The sequence below is a fragment of the Eubalaena glacialis genome, chromosome 8, assembly GCF_028564815.1.
Source record: "Eubalaena glacialis isolate mEubGla1 chromosome 8, mEubGla1.1.hap2.+ XY, whole genome shotgun sequence".
Taxonomy (NCBI): Eukaryota; Metazoa; Chordata; class Mammalia; order Artiodactyla; family Balaenidae; genus Eubalaena; species Eubalaena glacialis.
This window is the reverse complement of record NC_083723.1, coordinates 101230995-101253667: the sequence shown is the minus strand read 5'-3', so window position 1 is coordinate 101253667 and position 22673 is coordinate 101230995. Positions and strand designations below refer to the sequence as shown.

At 37.5% G+C, this 22673-nt stretch overlaps 1 protein-coding gene across 1 annotated transcript; it reads right to left on the bottom strand.

The window, feature by feature from the left end:
• Positions 1 to 608: 608 nt before the first annotated feature.
• On the bottom strand, positions 609 to 20938 carry ASB15 (ankyrin repeat and SOCS box containing 15). Its single transcript, XM_061198002.1, has 9 exons — positions 20832 to 20938; positions 19188 to 19240; positions 18970 to 19101; positions 17674 to 17832; positions 11414 to 11659; positions 9545 to 9716; positions 7154 to 7724; positions 6492 to 6645; positions 609 to 781 (listed from the first exon to the last, which is right to left on the bottom strand). The coding sequence occupies exons 1-9, from the start codon at positions 20936 to 20938 to the stop codon at positions 609 to 611; spliced, it is 1767 nt and encodes a 588-aa protein (XP_061053985.1).
• Positions 20939 to 22673: the final 1735 nt, after the last annotated feature.

The following is a 22673-nucleotide window of genomic DNA, read 5'->3' as shown; positions in this document are numbered from 1 at the left end:
GACACAGAGCAGCCAGAGAAGTAGGAAGAGAGCCAAGAGAGCAAGGTATCCGGAGAACTGTTTCCTGGAGGGAGCAGGCAATCAGTCAGTTGCTGCAGGAATCAGTTGCAAGGACTGAAGGATGCTCATTGAAAGTAGCAACAAGCAAGTTGTTAAGGACCTTGAGAAGGGCAGTGGAAGGAGCAGAAGCCAGATCACAGTGAGTGAATCTGCAGACAGGAAAGAGCTCTTTTACGCCGTGTGGCGATAAAAGAGAGAATGGGGCAGCAACTGGCTGGAGATGTGGGTTTGAGAAAGTGGTTCTTTGTTTTATAAACATAGGAGAGACTTGCTCATGGATATTGTAGGAGTCACTTGATAAGGAGAGTTTGAAGACTTATTGCAAGTGAAGACAATCAATACAAAATATTGACTAGCTTTAAAAAATCACAATGTAAAAGGTCCTTAGAGATGTAAAATATGGTGCTCCCAAAAGAACCCAGGATCCAGTTATAAAATTTTCAATGGATTTAAATGCACATAAGGATGTAAAATGGTTCCAAGAAATTCTCTGAAGGAATCTCATTTAAACACATTTTTTAAATCACATTTAAAAATATTATTTTAAATTATGGCAATTTTAGCTCTTGTCCATAGAGATCATACTCTTTAAATAATATGTATCTTTGAATAGTTGGTGGCAGAGAGAGCTTCTCCATTGAGGCTGGCTGGCAGAGTCGCTGGAGTCCTATAAGTCTTCGAATTCTTAACCTACATAAATGCTTTAAGGAGCAGGGATTCTCTAAAGTGAATGGGAAAAACAAGCAAAAAATAAAAACAATATTAATGGATTAACCTGTAAGATACAGACTGTTTTAGAATAATATTAATAGTGTCATTCTAAAAAACAGGCATGCACACCTTAGCAACTGGTGACTTTAAGTAAAATTCAAATTGCAATTAAGCCTTCCAGACCATTCCTCTAGAATGTAAGCTCCATGAAGGCACACGTTTAGTCTGCTCCTGTGTCAGAAAGAGAGTCTGGCTCCTACAGGGTGTTCAACTACAATATGTTAAATGAATGAATGGACTTGATTAAAGAAAGCAAATGTTTACTTCTCCTTCTATTTATTTTTTAGAATTGAGTATTTGAAAGATATATTTCTTTACTTCCGCTCTCTCCTACCAATCTTTCTGATGAATAGTTATCTGTGAAACATCTGATACAAACGATTCCATATATCCATTATTCAATCTTAGGTTTGTTTCAGTGTCTGATACTTAAACATTTTATATTTTCCAAAAAAATCTACTAATGTTATTCAGATAGCTGATGTTAACCTTTATTTTCAACTCTTACTTTACCTCTAGTACCTTTATCTATAGTATAATTACAGTACCGATATATTCTCCAGCAACATGAGCTAGTGAAAAGGCAGCATTGCACACAGACTTAGTTGTGGGCTCTGGACTCAGTCGGCTTGGATTAAAATCCTGGCTCCGCCACTTCATATTTGTGTGATCTTGGACAAGTTATTTAACCTCTGTGGTCTCAGTATTCTCACCTGGGAAATGTGGATAACCCTACCTTACAGGGTTGTTTAAAGATCGAACAAATTAATTCATGTAAGGTATTAGAAAAGTGCTCGGTACATTGTAATCATTCAATAATGTGAACGATCACTCAATTCAGTAATCAAAGAGATCACATTTCTGTTCTATTTGATATTATAAACATTCAAATTATCTTGAAAAAATTAAAACAGTGTTTTTGAAAAACCACTGAGGCAAAGTTATTGTTACCAAAATAGGCAGAATAAACCCATCTTTTTAAAAAAATTACATTATTTTTTTCCCTAACAAAGCCTCTGCCCTACGTATACCTGGAGGAATCCTGACATCCACTGGTTAACCATACTCATAGCAATCAACTGACTTAAGCTCTAGTTGCAATGATGTGTGACTGAAACAATAAAAAAACTTCCTGGTCTTATTCTTACTTGGATTGCTTTTCTAAAGTCATAAGAATTGGTCATTCTTTTGCAATACAAACACATGGACAATGAATTACCAATTAGAAGCAGAATCTGTTCTATGACAGGAAGCACAGTGGTATTGGGGAAAGAGCCTGTGTTTTGACGTGAGACAGACCTAAGAGTTCAAATCCTTGCTTTGTTATTTTCTGTCTATAACTCTGGGAAATGAATTTATCTAAGCCTTAGGGTTTTTTCCTTTACAATCTCCAAAATATTTTAACTCCTCTATTGTAAAATAAAATATAGATAAAGCCACTGCACAAACATACAGTTCCTTAAGTTATTATAAGTCATTATCGGGTGAACATCTTTAATCATTTCCCAGGTCATGAACAGAAGAACTTCCCCAGCCATAACAGAATTCCCTCCACAATCCATCCCAAACTTCATTCCTTCCTCCCCTATAAGGAACTACTGTTCTGATTTTTATAGTAATCACTCCCTTTAGAGCTTCATCATCTCAGTGTGCTATCCCTACCCTATAGTATTGACAACATTTTTTTTAATTTGATGTGTTCTTTAAGGCTTTTTAAATCTGCAGGTTCTTCTCTCTATCCCCTTCTTCCTTTCAATTAATCTTTGAATATCCAAAATGCCGTATTTCCCACAGCCTGAATTTTGAGACTGCGTTTTCATGGTGCACTCCTGTGTCCTACTGCCTTCTCTATTTCTTGCAGACTATTAGCTGGATCCAGAGGCTTGATCAGACTCGGGTTTGATCTCTTTGGCAAAACTATAGCTGGTGCTGTGTTCTTTCACCAAGAACCACATTACGGGGTATTAGCAGCTTACTGAGGGCTGCAAGATGGTGATATCTAATTATATCATTTCTTTTTAATTTATTATTTGGAATACTTTTATAGAAGGATACGTTTGCTCATGTATTCTTTGGTTACTGGTGGCACAAATCATACAGGTAAGGTGGAATAAATGCTTGCATCTTTTCCTTCATTAATTTTCAAGATGATGTATTGATTTTCTTATCCTTTGGAGCTGACCGATTTTTAAAATATTATATTTAAATATTTTAATTGGTTTCAATTCATTGAAATAATTATCCTTTTGAAGCTTAAATTGTCCCGTATTTGGCCAGTGGGAGCCTCAAGCTGGCTCCTGAATTCTTTGGACATGAGTCTGTGAGAGTTTGTTATCTGGCATGACCAGATATACCTGACTCATCTTGCATATTTCCTTCCCCAAACCTGAAATCATCCATTTCTCCAAGAAACTCTGGTTTCTTTTTCTAGGAAATGCTATTTCAAAGCCACAGTCTGGGTGCTAGGGATATGCACTGCTACTGGGCTTGTCGTTATTTCTAAGACTCTTCTGTAGACAGACACACACACGCTTTCAAGGTAAAATAGTTTATGAGTTCATACTAGTAGCACCAATTCAAATTCAGAACTACAGAATTTTTCTTTAAGCTCTTCCATATTACATCTGTATTCCCTTTCTTCCACACTGGCAATCCTGGTTCTCAAGGATACAAAGAATAATAGAATTAGAATATCCTAGGTACTGACTACATCTCTCATTCTCAGCATAACAATATTAATATTATGCTACCAACCAATATAATTTCTGAGCTCTGTTAAAAATGTCTTTGTGTGTGCTCTTTCCATTTTTCTCCCATTAAAAATAGTTGTGTCATATCTACATTATCTGACAGTATAACCATTATATATCTTCTCCATTTTAACTGGCACTTAGTCTTGGTTTTCTGTTTAATGCTCGTTACTGGTCCTATGTCATTATCTCTTTAGTTATTTTGGTTTGTCTGAAGCTTATTTTTTAGTAGATTCTTGAGAAGGTGATCAGAAGAGTAATATTGTTTAAGATAATCTGAATTTTTCCCTTATAAGTCACTTGTTCTTTTTACCTACATGACCAAAGGGTATAGTAATTTGTAATTTTCAGCTTCAAATCTTTTTTTATTACAGAAAGTTTTTCACAATACACGTTTTTGTATTTGTTCTGTTCCTTTGATTTGGTTTTCTTTTTCTTTAGCTGTCTTCAAAACTGTCCCTGTCTTTCAAATCCTTTTATATATCCCTTTATTTCCACTTTATTTTTTGAATTTTCTTTAATTTCATCTTCTATTTCTCCTAAGTCATTATCTATTGCATTATTAGCTCTTGCTTTCATTCCAGTTCAGTCTTTATATTCAAAATTAATTTTTTGTTTTTCATTCTAATTCCTTCCTCAGTACTGTTACCTCATTTCTGAATTTTTTCTAATACTGACTTGTGTTGTTCTTTCATGTCTTGTGTCATTTTCCTTATGCTTTTTAGCTTGTTTTGAAACAGAGGGTTTCAATTTTAATCTGTCCTGAGGGCATGTTTTTCTGGTGTGCTTTTGTTGTCTGTGGGGATGTTATTCTGTTCCTCTTTCTATTTTTTCTTATAATAAATTTATATGGAATTTGACTGGGATACTTTCCTGTTGTTCATTTTCATGTGAATTTAGTTTTCCTGACTTTCTAGAAGGATGCTTGGGTCAAGATAGCTCTTCTAACTTTACAGAGCTCCCTATTCTGCTGTCTTCTTGCTTTGATCCAGAATATGGTGGCTGCTCCCTGAGGTTTCCTGGTTCTGTTTGTCGCCCCCATGTTTATGTGGGCTCTCACATCTCTGTCCTGCTTGATTTTGACTTCACTCCCAGTGTGTGCCTTGGTTCAGAAGGGGAACTAGTTTCAAGAATTTATAGGGCCCAGAATACTTTGTAATTCCTCTTTAGCCTTAGTTTTTTATTTATAAAAATTAGCAATGGTAACGCAACTCTACCAGTTGGGGGGATTCATGACATACTTTACATATACATTTCAGATACTTCATGTACTTTACTGCAATAAAAATAACATAAAATACTAATAATTTAGTTTTTAAAATAGCTAAATTTATAAGTGTTTTTAATGCTGTAGGCTTTATGCTAAACACCTTACGTGCATCATCTCTTTAAATCCCGACAACAACCTTATGAGGTGAATACTATGCTAGCCCCATTTTTGCAGTGGGAAAACCTTGTCATAAAAAAGATAAGTAACTTGCTCAAAGTCACACAACTAGTATGACTATCTTGGTCTTTTTACAGGAAATAAAAAATTCCCCTCCTCTCAATGAAACAAAAATGATGCAATAAATTGTTGCTTGTTTCCATGAAAATATCAGCCCTGAATGACGTATGCACTATATGACCCAGCCATCCTACACCTAGGCAAGGCCAGAGTTCCATCCCATTCTAGGTCTATCTGACCCCAGAGGTCGATTTCTAGGCTCACGATACTATATGATTCATCAGATTCTCTAAGGTTCCTGTTTCAGTTGCCACAAAGTCTCTTGTACCGTCCAACTCATTCCAGTGGAAGCGCCATGTGAGGAAAATCCAAGCTTACCTCCAAATCTGCATTCAGTTGAACTATCACTCTTTCTAGCCCATCAAAGTCTCCATCCTTCCTCCAATTTACGTCTCTTGCTACCATAGTCAAAATGGTCCAAATTCAGATTATATACTTTAATGTATGAGACTCTGATGGAAACAAAGTGCTTAGATGAAAACCACTATATTGCCCATTTCTTTTTATAGAACTTTATACCTAACAAATGTGGTATGTGAATCAGCTCAACATTTCAGTTTCATCTTCTTGACTATAAAATATAATCTACTAATTTGCATAAAATTTGGCTGATCCTAAAGACTAGGCTGTCATGGTTTTTCACATTTAAACTTGATTTAGGTGTATTAAGAGTGCCAGAATATTTAAATGTAATGCCAAGTTCTATGATGTGTCCTCGGGCTCTATAAAGTGATGTCCATGTAGGTTTTGAAAGTTCATTTTTCCAAACTCATATTTTGAAGGAGAAAACCTTTCCAGCTTATGATTTTTTTTCTAGTTTCTATTTGAATTTGGAGTAATTTTAGATGTACTTTTATTGAAACTTTTGTAATATGATTCACTTTTATGATTATAAGTAAACTTTAACCTAGAGAATACAAAATGGTCTGCTTGTAATACATACTTTTGATGGTAGGAATTTGTCAATAAAGACCCAGAAGAGAGCATATCAAAAAGGGTAATTCTAATTCATTCATTTACTCAATATTTATTGAGTATTTACTGCTTACTAGGCATTATGCTAAGCCTTGAGAATACAAAAATAAACAAAACAGATCCCTGCCCACATGGAGATTACAGTCTATATACTTTATGATATTATAGAAGTTAACTTTTAAAAAGTGAGTTCTAGTCAGAATATAATATAGTAATAGTATTACTCATTATACAATTAAAGAGTTGGAAATTATCAAGAAAAGCAAAAAATTAGTATCTTATATCAGAAGAAGTATTAAGGATGATTTGAAAAAACAGATAATTCTGAAAGCGAAGTAGCTATGAAAAAGTATCAAAAATGACATTAAGAAATTTCCCCTATATACATTCTCCATAAAAAATTTTGTAGGAAAAACTTTTGCTTTTACCTAGTATTTGACGGATTTCTGGCCATTCTCTCTGTACTTCTAGTGCAGATTTCAGTTTAGCACACAGAGGGATATAATCCATGTAATCCATTAATACACGAATAACGCTGCCTACCAAGTGTTTCATCCAAGGAACTGTAATAAACTCACAGAACTGAGAGAAGTGATAAAATTTAATTTAGTAGTACTTTTAATATACTATATACATAAACACTTAATTGTGTTCTGAAAAATTATTTTGTGTCTTTTTACAGGAAATAAAAGTTCCCTCCTTGTAATGAACAAAAGAAGAAAAATAAACGGTTTGCTTGTTTCTGTGAAACTATGAGCCCTGAAGCACGCGTGGCTCTGATGTGATTGTATTCAGCACGATGTGGAAGAATCATGCTTTTCCCATGCTTCTAGCCCCAACGTTCCACCAAATAAGCATAAATTATTGATATATTTTCCCACATTCTTCAACATTCGGTTTCGAATTCAAGAAAAATACACTTTTTTTTCTTTGCCTAGTTTTATGCTTATTTCCCCATATCACTGCAAACAAAAACTCAAGAACAAGAAAAATATAAAAGTTGGAGTTGATTTTTCTTTTCTTCTAACATCCCTAATGAGCAAACGTTAGGATGATGACCCAATATGAAGAAGAGAAGGATGTAACTCACCGGGTTATCTTTCACGACACAAGACATCCATCTCGGCAGTACCTCTTCCTCTATCTCTGACCATACAGTCGAATTTCCAAAGATGTCCCCGTGCATGCAGTCAAAGCACATCTCCACTTGATAGCCGTTATTCAGCAACAGCCTGAGCATTACCTCGTCATTTAGGGCATACTGAATGGCACTGGGGAAATGAGTGTCATTCACATGCCTGAAATAACAATTGACATCAGCTCCATGGGCGAGAAGCAGCCTGACAATTTCATGATTGTTGGCCCTCACTGCCACAAGAAGACAGTTGAGGGGATCTAAGTTTGGGTCTGCACCTGCAGCCAGGAGGACTTCTATGCAGTGGATATCATTATTGCAAACGGCAAAATAGAGCGCAGTCTTCCGTTCATCATCGTAGCTCTTGGAAATGTGGTCAGCAAGCAGGGTATTGACATCAAAGCCATTTTCAATAAGCAGTTCTAGGCACTGTGCATTTTGTCCATCTGTTGCTGAGTGAATTGGCGTTAGCCCACTTTTCTGGATTGCATGTTTGGATGTTACTGGAATAAGATATTTCAGTGCACTAAAAAAAATCAAATATCCACATGGCATGAAGAAAATCAAGAAATTAAATAAACCAGCTTCCTCACTAGACAAGTGAATGCAATTTACTTAGTTTCCTTTATTTTCTCTAGATAACCTTACACAAAAACATTTAATCTTTGTCCATTGACTTACTACTTTTCAGTTTCGTGTAATTTAGTTTAGTTTTGATTTAGCTTCCCAAGCTAAATATTCCTGGGGAAAATACTGGATCTTATATATTTGGTCCTAGAATTGTAATTATTCAGGAACCCTCCCCATCTTTCAGTTCTTCTCTGAACAGCATAATATCTATAATCAACCAATGCTATGTAACGAAAAAAATATAATAGGAAAGTAAGTCCATTTGATGCCATAGAAAAATGCTTCACACTCTTGACCATTAGAACATGGAGTCACAGGAAGTTAGAGATGGAAGTGACCTTGAGCATCACTGAGTTCAACCCCTTTATTACCAGCAGAGCCATATGAAGTCTTGAGAAGTGAAATGACTTGTCCAAGGTCACATGGATGTAGGGCAATGACTACAATTTAGGTCTCTTGAACTCTCATTTGTTACTCCCCTTTCACTGCTTCCTGAGCAATGTATGCTTTACTATTGGCCATGTACATCCTGTCTGCTTACTTGAAATTGAATTATTGGCAACAAGAAGAGCCTTTGTTGTTCCATCAACCTTACATCAGTTCAACCGAGACAACTAACCACAGCTTATGTTTCAAAGAACCTGTGACAAAGAGCTGTGAATTTCACACTTGACTGATGAACTAGAGAAGTATGAGAGCCACAGGCAAGGATAAGTTGACCTCTTGTGCCTAATTCAGAGCTACCACGTGTGAATTTATGAACTTTAACAATGTGTCACTTAGTGTCAATTACGTGTCATTGGCTACTTAACTTAGCCAATGTCACCATTGAAATTGTGATAAAGCCTAATGATTTCAAAGTTTTTGAATTTATGAAATATACTTAATTGCCTAAAACCTCCTTTCATGGTGGGTAGTTTAATATAATGATTATAGATTTCTATTGATATGTTGGTGTTGATAAAGATTAGAGTAACACAAATTTTAATCCTTTGCCAAGGGCAAAATTTTTAGAAACCTGTAGCCATCTGTTAAACATATTAAAAAAAACAAAAAACAAAAAGGCACATTTGGGCGGCTTGTGCAGAATTCTCACTTATAACTTACTTTCTTCTAAAAGAAAATATCTTTTCATTTTAAAAGTAGTATAAATTCGGGCTTCCTTGGTGGCGCAGTGGTTGAGAATCTGCCTGCTAATGCAGGGGACACGGGTTCGAGCCCTGGTCTGGGAAGATCCCACATGCCACAGAGCAACTGGGCCCGTGAGCCACAATTGCCGAGCCTGCGCGTCTGGAGCCTGTTCTCCGCAACAAGAGAGGCCGTGATGGTGTAGGGCCCACACACCACGATGAGGAGTGGCCCCCGCTTGCCGCAGCTGGAGGAAGACCTCGCACAGAAACGAAGACCCAACATAGACAAAAATAAATAAATAAAATAAAATAAAATAAATTAAAAATAAAAGCATCATGTAATGGCAATTCTATAAATCTGGGTTAAAAAAAAAGTAGTATAAATTCAATGTGGAAATTTTTTAAAGTAAAAGAATATAAAAAGAATGGGGAAAATCAAACAAATATATAGATATACAAAACTTGTGAACATTTTGCCTTTTTCTTTTTGGATTTTGGGAGGTGTATAGATAGATTTGGGATTATACCATATATACAAGCTTGTGTTTTTCCACTTGAAATGATCATGCTATGATTTATTACTCACAGATAATGTCCCTCGTAGGCAGCTCGGTGTATAGGAAGATGCCCTGCTCTGTTAGGTATGTTTCCACTTCCTCCATATTCCAGCAGGAGGGAGACGCAGTCAGGGTTGCCCCCTCCTGCTGCCTCAAACAACACTGATGCCCCGTCATCCGCCAAAGCAAGCACATCCCCTCCTGGCAGTATAAAACATGCGGCATAGTGATAGCTGGACAGACTGTCAAGATAATCTCCTTAAAAATAACCTGTTGTTTTCCCTTCTGGTTAGGACTTAAAAGTATAAAATTAAGAACACCTGTGTTCTCGGTCTTTTCAATAAACAATCATGCAGCGTGTTTCATTCTATTAGAAAATCTTTCCGTCATAAGAACATCTGAGAAATCAAGTCAATTCCCACGATAAGCAAAGGCTCCCCCAAAAAGGTACAGTTAGACTTTTAAAGACAGCAGTTAACACTCGATTTCAATAAATATTTATCAACTGTCTTCTGTGTGCAAACACCATGTGTGACCCAGCAGAAGATGCTAAGGTAAATAAATCTGACTATCTTAAGTGGCTCTGAGGGGAAATGAGACAAAATATCATCAAAGAACACAAACTGTATAATATTCAAGTGACGTCAGGACCAGAAGGCATGATGCAGGGGAAAGTGGTCTGTTTGCATTGTGGTTTTGTTGCTGACTGTGAGATTTTGGGGCAAGCTATTTACTTCTGTGAACTTCCAACTCCTCCTCTGTAAACTAGAGTAATACAGCTTATTTCATAGGGTTTATTTGACAATTAAATGAAGTTGCATTTGGGGGCGGCTCAAAAATGTGAGTCTTTTCCCCACAGAGGATAATGTTGTCCTAGCCTTTATTTACAGATGAGGAAACTGAGACCCAGGTGCTTAAGTAACTAGGCGAGAGTCAGACAATGGGTAGGTGGCAGAAACCAGTTTAAGAAGTCAGTATCTTAATTCCTGGTTCAGTTGTTGTATAAAGCACTTGGAGGTTTCAAAGGAGGACAACATCACACTCTGTTGGGAAGAATTAGGAAAGTCTTCAGGGAGGAGGTGTCTCAAGACATTAACTTTGAATTGTGTTGGAGGGTATTCCAGATGAGGGCAAGGACCTGATCCAAACCCAGAAAGAATGAATGCAAGGTATGTTTGGGAATATTGCTAGGCTATTTAACTGGAGTACAGGATAAATATTAGGAGTAGTGAGAGATAAACCTGGAAAAACAATTCAGGATGGTGCAGTGGGGACCTGAGCATGATTCAGTGGGCAGTGTGGAGCCACTGGGGATTTTCTGAATAGTTTGTTCTACTGTAGCTGACCTTTAGGGAGAGGAGCTGAGTTGTAGTATACAGTATGGATTCTCAGATGGAGAGACTGGAAACCAGGAAAATGGTTAGGAACCAATTACACTGGTCCAGGGAAGATGGGAGGATGCAGACGAGAGGGTCTGCCAAGGTGAGAACAGGTGAGAGAGAGGGTTGCTGTAGCACACGGCAAATGACCATATTTGAAACAGAAGGTGATGGGGGAATTAGAGATAAATCTAAGCTCTCAGTCTTCGCTGAGAGAAATTATTAGAAGTGTGAAAGAAGAGGAATTCAACTCAGGAGAAGATGAGTGTGAGACCTTGGTGAGCCATCTATGTGAAAACTGGGAGCAATCGGGGCCAGGCACTCAGATTTGTAGTTCCCCGCGCATAGGGTTCAAGTGAGTTGTGCAATAAGGGTCTATTGAGGGGGCTACCGAGGGATGGGACAAAAGCTTGATGCCCAGATACATTCAGGAGAGGAAGAGGAGCCAGTGAGAAGTGGAGAAAAGGAGATCCAAGAGGCAGGAGAAAAGTCAGCAACATGCAATTCCTTTCTACATACCTTTGTGGATCAGGTGTTCCAACACATCACAGTGACCATACTCGGCCGCAACACCTAACGGGGTGACTCCAAATCTGTCTCTTAGGTGGACGTTGCCTCCGTGGTTTAGTAGTAGAGCTATTATATCTTTGCGGCCTTGTTTGGCTGCTTCATGCATTGCTGACCATTGCTTGACACAGGGCTGGTCAAGGCTGGTGTGGTGTTGAAGCAGGGCAGACACCATGTCATAGGAGCCCTTTTTTACAGCTTGAAGATGATTTTAGAAAGAATAGTCAATGGTAGGCATATAACACAAATACCTTACATGGCATTAAACTAATTACCTGACTTAATATCAAAAGAGATATTAGTGATTTCTTTTCTTGTATTTTTCATACCCCTTCTATTTCACATACCAAATTCCTATTGTGGAGTATAAGCATGCAAGATGATACTGCCTTTTCTTTAAGACCCTGACCTGAGGATGGGTAAGAGTTTCATGGAAAACAGGATGCCTATCACAAGGAAGCTGTGTGTACTCTTTCTAAACTTCTGTTGCTTCATCAACAAAATCAAAATAACATCAACTTTTGTATAAGTTAAATAAATTAATTAATGTATGTGAAATGCTTAGTATATACTAGGAGCTCAATAAATGATAACCATTATTATTACTATAATTTCATCACTTCTAGGATCATGGAGCCACATGTGTAAATAATGTTTATCAAGTTTTTCTCCCTCTAGAAAGAGTTTTTTCCCCACCAAAGCCAGCAGTAAATATTAAATAAACTTCTCTTTCCCATACTCTTATGAGAGGTTAGCAATAGGAATGTTTAGAATCCAGATAGGTCAGTTGTTCTTTTTTATAGGTGAAGTACGTGACAGCTAATGCCCTACGTTTTCCAAGGTTCACTAAATCAGATGTCTCTCTCCCTCTCTGTTTTTTTCTAATAGCTGAAATTACACTGTTAAAAGTTTTTTCCCCCTTCGGATTGTTAATGGATTGCCCCAGTTTAGATAGAAATACTTCTCAAAGATGTAATGCATTTTCCTCTTATCAGTAAAGTAAAATCTTAATAAGAAACAGAGCAGGACGAGTGCTACTCTCTAACACTCATTCATTCGTTCATTCATCCTTTCATGCAGTTAATACGCACTGGCTATATGAAAGGCACTGAGTTAGGCACTGTGGACAACAGGAAAAAGACAGACGTAGTTCTCCCTCGTGGAATTTACAGCCTGGGGAAGAAGCCTACACTGTCTTCTGTTTGAAGAGAGACTCAGAGTCTGGGCCTTTGCTGGGAAAGGCAGGAGGACATGTAGGGCCACACAGAACATCCTGGGCAACTAGGAGGCAGAATCCAGAAAGGCTCTGAGGCCAAGGCAAAGGAAAGGGCTCCAAAAGGCATAAAAGGAGGATGAAGACAAACTTTGCCTATTTCGTTTGGAGGCAGGCAAGCCATCAGGCAGTGAGATTTCAGTTTTTCTCCTACTCACTGTCTGAAGCAGAGTCTGCTGACAAATGCCTTTCTCTGAATCACCCACCTGCCACTGGCAGCTCTAATTACAGTGAATTACCTCATCCTAGCTGGTGCTCTTGCAAAGCAAACATCAATAAGTTAAACAAACTAAGAGATAATGTGTCCTCATTTATCTTCTTGCTCCTATTCCATTTTTTCTACTTAGAAAAAATGTATTAAAATAATGAAACTCTTCCCTCATGATCTGTTTTCCTTTTGTCTGACTCAGGGAACATGTTGATTAGAGATATTAGTCTTTTTTTCAAGAAAATAACAGCATATATAAGCCATATTCAACTTCAAATAATTAAAAAATAATTAAAACTTTGCTTGCAGTTTAATTTTTGGAACTAAGAATACATTTTATTTCTCATAGAAATAATAATCAAAATCAAAGGGAACCCCTCCCAAGCTAACCCATGAAGGCATTCTTAACAAATAATTGGCTAAAATAATGAAAACTAACAAGGTACAGAATTTGTGTAATGTAGCTAAGTAAAATACAAATTAAATAATTTACGAAGTAAAAAATATATTTCATATATATGTATCTTTATATGCTTAGAGGAAAGCAAGCCTCCGTTGAAGAGTTAGGGAATTAGAGAATTTTGCATTGGTTATAGGCAGTGTTGAACACTTTATAGTTTGCTGGCACTTTTCTTTTTAAAAAAAATTCTGCCATTTTCTTTCTGGATATATGTGTTTTGCTCATATAATTTACTTAATATCAGCAGTGAGTTATCTTCTGACTCATATGACATACCAATAGAGAAGAGATTTTGTTTTGCAGTATCTTGACAAGGATTGGAAGATTGAAAGAGGAGATGGAGTAAAGAGGATATGTATTGATCTGTGAGAAAGAAACTGTCTGAAGTAAAATTAACTGAATTGCAAATGGCATAACGTTCTCGGAAAATAGAGGGCAGTGGAACTGAGATGTTGTGCCAGACTGTTCCCTCGTCTTCCTCTGTACCCTGGGACCCACTGGCCAGGATAATCTTGTGGCTATCCTACTAGAGAAAGGCTACACCAGGTTCAGAGGGATGGGTAGAGAGGGAGTCCGGGGGCAAAAAACAGTTAATAACTGTCAGATCATCACAAATCAGATATCTACACTCAGCAAGTAACTGTATAACATGACTGTAATACATCTAAGTACCATAAGTAAGCGCCAGGTGGCTGATGGGGAAGAAGGGCCCTGGAGGAACCAAAAGTGATTTTTTTTTTCCATCTAAGGAGTATTCCATAAATAAAGACAAAGATAATGGTGGCAGGTTAAGACAAATAAAAATGGCATTGCGCATCAAAATTTTTTTAAAAAACAGCACTTTTTTCTCTAATCTCTCCTTTATATGTTAATGGACTGTAAGTAGCCAATTTCAAAGTAGCCCAAAAATTCAAGAAAAAACTGAGAAAGTGACATGGATGATCCATTTTCCTCTGAACCTAAAAAGACTTGACATAGATTCCACAACGAATGTCCTGAAGAAGGTAACCCAAGGAGAGTCCCTATTCTCCAGAAATGTGGATGATAGGGACATAAGTGAACACCTCCATAATATTTCCTTCATGAGACTTTGGTTTTATCTTTGATGTTACCATCTGGTTTTTAAAAATATTATTTCCAAATGTTAATTCTATTTTGACTTTGATAACTCAACGATCCAGTTCCTTTCCCATACTTTAGTTATTGCTAGAGTAGAGAGATCAACAATTGAGACTTTGAAATGCATATAAATAAATACTTAATGCTCTGCTTTACTTAAGCAGTAAAGAAAAATTTAAATGAAACAAAAAGAAAACAAATGAGTGATAATCATGACCTAGTTGTCCCTTAAGAACATGAGTGGATTGAGAATAGCAAGTAGAGAATAATTGTATATTCGCAAAGTGAGATAGTATACAAACTCTGGAAAAGTGTATCTTTTTTGCAGAAATCAAAGACTATCTATAGAAACACCAACAAATACATGCAAATACTCCATGGTATATGCCTTTACAAAAATAATAGATCACACTAATAGTGGTGAAACAACCAGAGGTGATATTCCATTTAGTATCCCTGCTCAGGAAAAGAGCTCCGTTCATTTATGAAAAGCACCATGTTACTGTGACATAAAGGCTGGTAACATGTATGCAGAGAAAAATCATCTCTTCCTCAGTACTTGTGTTTCCCCTTTTCCTCGAGCAAGAGGAACTCCCAAGTTTTAGCTGTTCACAGTCTATCCAGGTAGACACTAAATATCCCGGCTTCCCTGGCACCTAAGTGTGGCTATGTGACAAAATCTGAACAACATGGTATGAACAGAAGTGCTGTGTACAATGTCTAGGTCATCTTCTTAGAGGCCAACATGCTTTCCCAAGGCTGCCTCTTTCCTCCCCCCTGCTGGCTGGAAAATGTAACATCTGAAAGTCTTGTGTAAAGGAGGCATAGCCACCCTGCCAACCCTAGGCCACTCACTTCTGAAATGTTGTGTGAGAGAGGAATGAACTTCTTTCTTTTGAAGTCATTGCTGTTTGTTTGTGTTGTGTGTCTGTGTTTGTTTGTTTTGTTATGGAAGCTTTACCTCTACCCTAACTATAATAATTAGTTTGTCCAATTTAATCTGAATTTGGGAAGGCTGGAAGCTCTGACACAGGGCAAGAGTAAGTAAGGAATCAGATCAGAATGCACCCACACTGTGGTGACACTGTTCATTGAACAATTTTGTCCGGGGGCGAAGGCTTGCCTAGGAGATTTTCCCTCCCCTGTCCGCTGACGATCCCCTTTACATCCCCCTGAGTCACAACTCAAGAGCAACTTTCTCTTTGGAAGCTTCACAGATTCACTGCTTTCTTATTTCCCCAATTTACTTTGAATATACACCTTTGTTATAGCATGTATTAACACTAATATTCTATTTCAATCATATCTAGACTCTCCTACTAGACCCTTTGAGAGGAAGACGATCATAACATTCGTCTTTCTATCCATGCTGTCCAGCACATGCTGGCTTACTGTGACTTTTCAGTAAACGTTGGTTGCACTGATGTTGTTGAATTAATGTTGTCAAATGTAAATACTTTACTGATGTTCAACTTGTCTAAGTTTTCTGTTACTGATATTCGAGTTGTTACTGATATTCAGGTTGTTACTGATATTCAGGTTGTTTTAAAAATTTTAGTGATTTTTAGTGTGGACAGGAGCTGTGGTATTGTTTTCTCGCTGTGCCCACAGCTCGTGATGCTTTATTTGCTTCCTCTGTGACTGCTGGTGCACAATTTCAAGGCTTCTCCCTCTCCTCCTGCCATGCCTACACTATTTCGTAACGTCTCTCTTCTCCTGAGCATCTACCATGTGGCAAGAGTTTTACATATTTATATTTTTCTCTAATTTTTTATAACAATTCTGCATGGTGGTGTTGTATTTCCATTTTATACTGGAGGAAACTGTGGTCCATGACTACAATCTCACAGCTAGAATTAACATTCACATAACAATACTGTATTGTATATTTGAAAGTTGCTAAGAGAGTAGATCTTAAAAGTTCTTGGGGTTTCCCTGGTGGCACAGTGGTTAAGAATTCACCTGCCAATGCGAGGGACATGGGTTCGAGCCCTGGTCCTGGAAGATCCCACATGTCACGGAGCAACTAAGCCCGCGCACCACAACTACTGAGCCTGTGCTCTAGAGCCCACGAGCCACAACTTCTGAGCCCGAGCACCACAACTACTGAAGCCCGCGAGCCTAGAGCCCATGCTCCACAGCAAGAAAAGCCACCGCAATGAGAAGCCCGCGCACCGCAACGAAGAGTAGCCCCCGCTCGCTGCAACTACAGAAAGCCTGTGAGCAACAACGAAGACCCAACACAGCCAAAAATAAAATAAATAAAATAAATAAATTAAAAAAGAAAAAGTTCTCAACACAAGAAAAAACAGTGTGTAACTGTGAAGTGATGTATGTTAACTAAGCTTTTTGTAGTAATCATTTCGTGATATAGACATATATCAAATCATGTTGTATACCTTAAACTAATACCATGTTATATGTCAATTATATCTCAATAAAATGGGGGGGAAAATAAATCCAAGGATCTCAGGTGCCAAAGCCGAAACTCTTACTCCACACCTATGTCCCTAAGAGAAGGAAAGTTTATCTTTGGTCATTTGTAGTTAATCTCATCTCTCTCTGCTTCTACAAACAGACCTGCTAATTCTTATCTGTCAACAAGCAGCACACAAGCCTGAGAAGAAGCTGATAGATAATCGACACCTTCAGGCTTACAATCATTCCTATGTTGTGTCACAGCGGCAACCCCCTAGTGGTGCCCAGTGCCGCACCTGTGTGCTCAGAATCTGCTGGATCTCCTGCCTTTCAGTTCTTCTTCTTTGTCCTGCTGTGGACCTGATGTCTCTCTTTGGAATTCCCTTTCTGCTTCTTTATATTCAGGCTACAGATCACACATGCAACCTTCCTTATAGCTGGACACCAGTTAGAGAATATTCCTTTAGAATTGGCACTCCTGGCCTCATAAAACTCCTCATTCGGGTCCCTCCTGATTAATTGTTGCTGAAAGAGCTTTCACATTTGACCTCTTTGTGGGATAGAAAAACAAAATCATAGGACAGGTGAGATGGGGGTTAGGGGAAGACCTCAGGGAATGGAAGGAGATGAGGTCACACAACTTTAGCCAATCAATACACAGTGGTTTCCAATAAGTACTTATTAAATATTATTTATCTCAAATTATAAAAGTTCTAGAAAGAAAGGTCATTTACCAAGCAGAAGGGGTGTCTCTCCTTTGTCATTTTTGGTGTTTGGCCACACTCCTTTCTCTAGTAAGGTTCTTACATTTTCCACCAGACCAGCTTTGACTGCCAAAGTCAAGGGTGTTTCTCCATCAGAGGTCTTGAACTCCCAGAGCGTCTTATAGGATGCTGAGATATGAAAGCATTGTGTAAAGTTAAAAATCTTTACTTAAAGGATATCATATAGATCAGAATGATGCAATATTATCTACAGTAGATTGAACAAAGTCAACTGATGAAAAAGGGAAGACTAAAAAGAGATATGATTAAAGTCTAGCAAATGCCAGTGAGTAGAAGTAGATGAGCGTGGGCTTGCTAATCAAGTTGACAGCTAGCAAACCAACATTTATGTCTCAAGGTGCCTTTTTTAAAAAATGATAATGGGTTGTGAATTCTCATTTCTTAATAAATTGTAAAACAAATCCCCAATCCTTTGTGTTTTTATTTAAACTGCATCTGAAATTGCTTTTTATCAAATGAAGTCTGTGAATGTGGGAATGAGAAGTATTTGAATGAATGTATCCAGTCAGAATATGTCAGAAAAGAAATACCATGCTTAACATCATCTATTTCTGTCTGTCTGACTATCTGTCTACCTGTCTAATTATCTGTTTTTAACATTTTTTTAGCTGGCTGGATAGCTGGATAGCTAATTATCCGGTAGCTATCATTATCTCCTACAGCAGAATCAGGGAGCAACATTGAAGGTTGAAAAGTAGAGCACTTTCAAATTGTTTTATAAGATGCTGAGATGTGAAAAATGCTATATTAGAACATCAGAATTATTATTAATATCTAACCCTAGGTAGGCTTACCGCAATAATTATTAATGTTTGCATTATGAAAAAATTAATGTAATATAAGGATAGATATTGTAAGTACTACTTGTTGTACTAAATAATACTCTTTTGGAAACCACTAACTCAAGAGACAATTCAAGATGAAAATTTAAAACTGACTTCTAAAAGCAAAAAGCTTTATATTTAAATAAATTAATTCATGCTGCAAACAAACTTTTAAGCGATAATCACAAACATCTTCCCACCAACCTGTGCCATATTTTTAGGAGGATGCAAAGGGTGAGCCCTGAACCCCACAAAATGTACTGATCTTTGTACTCAGTTTAAAGCATGAGTACTGCCTTTTCCAAACTGCAAATCATCTTTTATTCTAATTTTTCTTTTTGCTTGTTATGTTCATTGGGATTACTCCATAACATCTACATTACCGCTTCAGTTTGGTCAAGGGGATTTTATGTTCTCTTACCATCCAGGACAACCTCAAGTATTTGTCGAATGGGTTGAACAACAGCTTCATGCAATGGAAACCATCCTTTTTCATCAGCTTCATCCAATGCATATTTATATTTCACATACTCCTGGAGCTCAAGAATGCAACCTAAAATAAACACATGGGCTGATAACAAATCTCTTGGCCAAGTAGAATCTCCAATCCATCCTACTGTAGGCGATACACCCACTTACCTTGCTTTATGGCCTCCACCAGCTTTCTCGTTTTATCACTTAGTGGTACAAATCTACAGAGAAAGAAAAACAAGCTATATTTGTATTCATGGTATACTTCAAGGAACCAAAACATTTATTTAGTTTTTGCACATACTTTTAATAATCAAGATCTATAAGAAATGCACACAACTAATTTTATCTACTTTAAAAGCATAAATGTCTAAAAGTCAGATACAGAGTGTATTTATGATACATTGGACCTAAGAACATTAGTGAAGATGGAAAAACAGAAGATTATAACATCGTCTCTGAAATTAGTTGTAGGCAATGAAAAAGGGGTAAACAACTGGAGTCAGAGTCAGAAGAGCTGGGTTCAGGTTTTGTGATTTTGTTATCCTGGGGAGGCCAGTAGCCTCTCTGGATGGTGGTTCCTACGTTGATAAAATGAGGGGATTAAATAGGAACATCTCTAAGGCTTCTCCCAACTTTAAAAACACTATGCTCAGTAAAGGTTTGTTGCTTTGAACTTAATAATTGCTAATTAATGATTGCTTACTTGGGAGTGTATGCTCTACGCTGCATGTTAGAGTCTTTAAACAACCGATCCACAAGTGAAAAATAGGCTGAGCATCTACCGAACAAACTCCCAATCACTGGCCCAGCAGGTCGTTGTCAACCCTCAAGGAAGTTCTCTGGTGTGTGTGTTTATTCAGAGGCAACAAGGTATTTCATAAGAAATTGATTTAACTCTATTAAAGCAGAAGCATCCACTGGTATTCTAGGACTGTGAATGCCTTCCTGGGAACTCTGAAGTTTTAAAATCTGTTGCAGATGAGGGAAAAATTAACGAGACCAGAAATTTAAATGTAATATGTCCATTTTTTTAAAAGCTCAAAAGCAATAATTTTATAGCACTGAACCTTTTCAAAAGCACTTCAAAATTTCAGAATACAGGATTCTAAATACTATAATAGAATATAAAGGTAAACTAAAATTTGTTTTTGTCAGAAATATAATGTATGCTATTCAAGACAAAGATTTACTTTGGCAGTTTTAGACTCTATAACTCTTGCCAACACAAAACACCAATTTTATGTGAAATTTGTTAACTGCTGTCACTTGAATAGTAGATAATTAAATAGGCTCTGGTTTATATATTACTTTGTCGTATATAATAAAATCGCTCAACTCTTTTCCCATTCATTAAACTTACAGGCTAGGTGAGTTAACATTATTCTTCATATTTTAAAGGTGCAACATGGAATCCATTTCTTATAAAGGCTGCCTGAGTCAGTAGCAGAACAGATTCTGTATACTTATCTGTACGTTAGTCGTATAAACAGTGCTTGCAAATTTGTTCACATTATTTATTGTCCTGTTTGATTCCATAGGAATTTAGGAAATAGGCAATTGTATATAACCAAATTCAACTGGGAATTTCCCATCTAGGTAATCTCCATATTCCACAGGAGACGGGGATTTGTAGAAGATCAAATAGCTAAACCTGTGCACAGTAGCTCTTGTACGGTATTGAATTCCTTGCCAGAAAAGAAAGGGAAGTGTTTTCCTGGAGGAGGGCTCAGGAAATGTCATTCATTTCATTTTACAACAAAATGAAGGCCATGAAAAAGTTTTGGTGAGGAGAGTCAATTTGAATGTTACCTTTCAGGATAAAATACAGTCTTGCTGGCTGCAGTGGATTCTTGAATACTGAGCTGAACATCATAACTTGTAAGATAATCTTCATCGGAGTCATCATTAGCATCCATGACTGAATATAATTTTGAAAGAGGCAAATTCTTATTATCAGCAAATGCCACAGAACCACATATAGAGTTTACCTGAAAGACGCAAAATGAAAAATTAAAATGCGTTCACTTTTCCTCATTTAACAAACACAATGCAGTTAATATTTTAATCCATATTGTATATATAACACCCATTCTAACTTTTGAAACCTTAATTGCCTGCCCTTTGGGTGTCTACATTTTCTAATTTTTGACTTTCTTTTGAGTAATGACTATAGTTGGGCTTACAAGAATTACTTTTTCCACACTTCTGACATATACTAATATGGCCCATGGTTTTTCTCAAGACATTGTTCTACACAGCACATTAGAAGTTCAAAACTCTGAGAAGACAGACAGGGGTAGGAATAAAGAACGGTGAGCCTTTCACATTCTTTACTTTTTCTTTATTCTCTGTTCCGTGTGGGTGTTTTTGCTGGTTTAGTCCTTTCTTCACACCCATGGTTTGAGTTGGCTGCGTTGAATTGTAGTTATTTCTGTATTTGTGTTCAACTCCTTCTACCAAAATCTACGTTCTTTGAGGTGAAGGGCTCTACCTCACTTATCGCTGCATTGTCTGCAACTCTAGAAGGTGTCTGGCATGGGGAAGCTTCCCAATGAACATCTGTTGAATTAAAGTTGGAGAGAACAGGACATCACAAATGTAGTGACTTAGCCCTGCCCTCAGGAAATTTGATAGAGCAAGTGGAGAAGACACGAAGGAAACTTCAGATAGAAGGAACTGAGAACTTTTAAGCACTGTTCTTCTTGAGAAAATACTGTCTAGTCTCACAATGAAGTGAACAGCTTTCAGAAGTCCAGAACTTTAAAATAAAACAGGAGAGCGTTAACCTGACAAAAACAGCCTTAGGCACTTGGAGGACTTCTTTACTGACCAGTTTAGATGGGTTTGATAGACCACATGGCTCTCTGGGCACTCTAGGAAATCCACGTTTATGGACTTGTGCTACATGCATTCCTGGCCATGGAAAGATCCTTTCTCACACCTTGACAGAAGGGCATCCTTAATGCAGTTAGGGAGGCTGGAACTGCTAATATAAGGACAGGTGTGGTAAGGACCAGCTTTATTAAGTGAGGCTTAATTGTGGGAACTGTCAAACAATAAGCAGAGTTAAAATGGACTCCTGCTTTTGAAGAAAAGAGTCAAAAACAGAGAGGCTTCTGGACTGACTGACGTCATTTATTGATGGCTCTTTCAGTTCTCCCTAATCCACTTGTTTCAACCAAATCAGAGCCACCATGAATGGTTTGCAGGATGTGCGCTACACAAGTGTTCCTGGTTGATGAAATCCAGCCAAATCTCCCCTACTCGAGTTGTGCACGCTGGCTGGGTGCTTCCCCAAGGAAGCAGCATCTTTTCTTCATCTGCACCAAAGCGCTTATAGCCTGTGGGATTCCTGAATTCAGCTGAGAATTTTTTAACACCAGAAAATTAAACAAAAAGAGGCCGGATTATTTAGTGTTTTGGATAACAAATGAGGAGAGATGGACATGACACCTTTCACCATCCAGTCTTCCAATCTTTTCCCAAAGTGGAAGGGCCTCAGGATTTGGTTACTCTCCTTCAGAAAGAAAGCCATGGTATCTCAGCAACCTCAAAAGTCTGACACGTGCCCTAGGGACCTTATTCACCAAATAGACTCAAGTGGTATTTTTAAAAATCTATTGTTTATCTGTTCATTGTCTACCTTCTCCG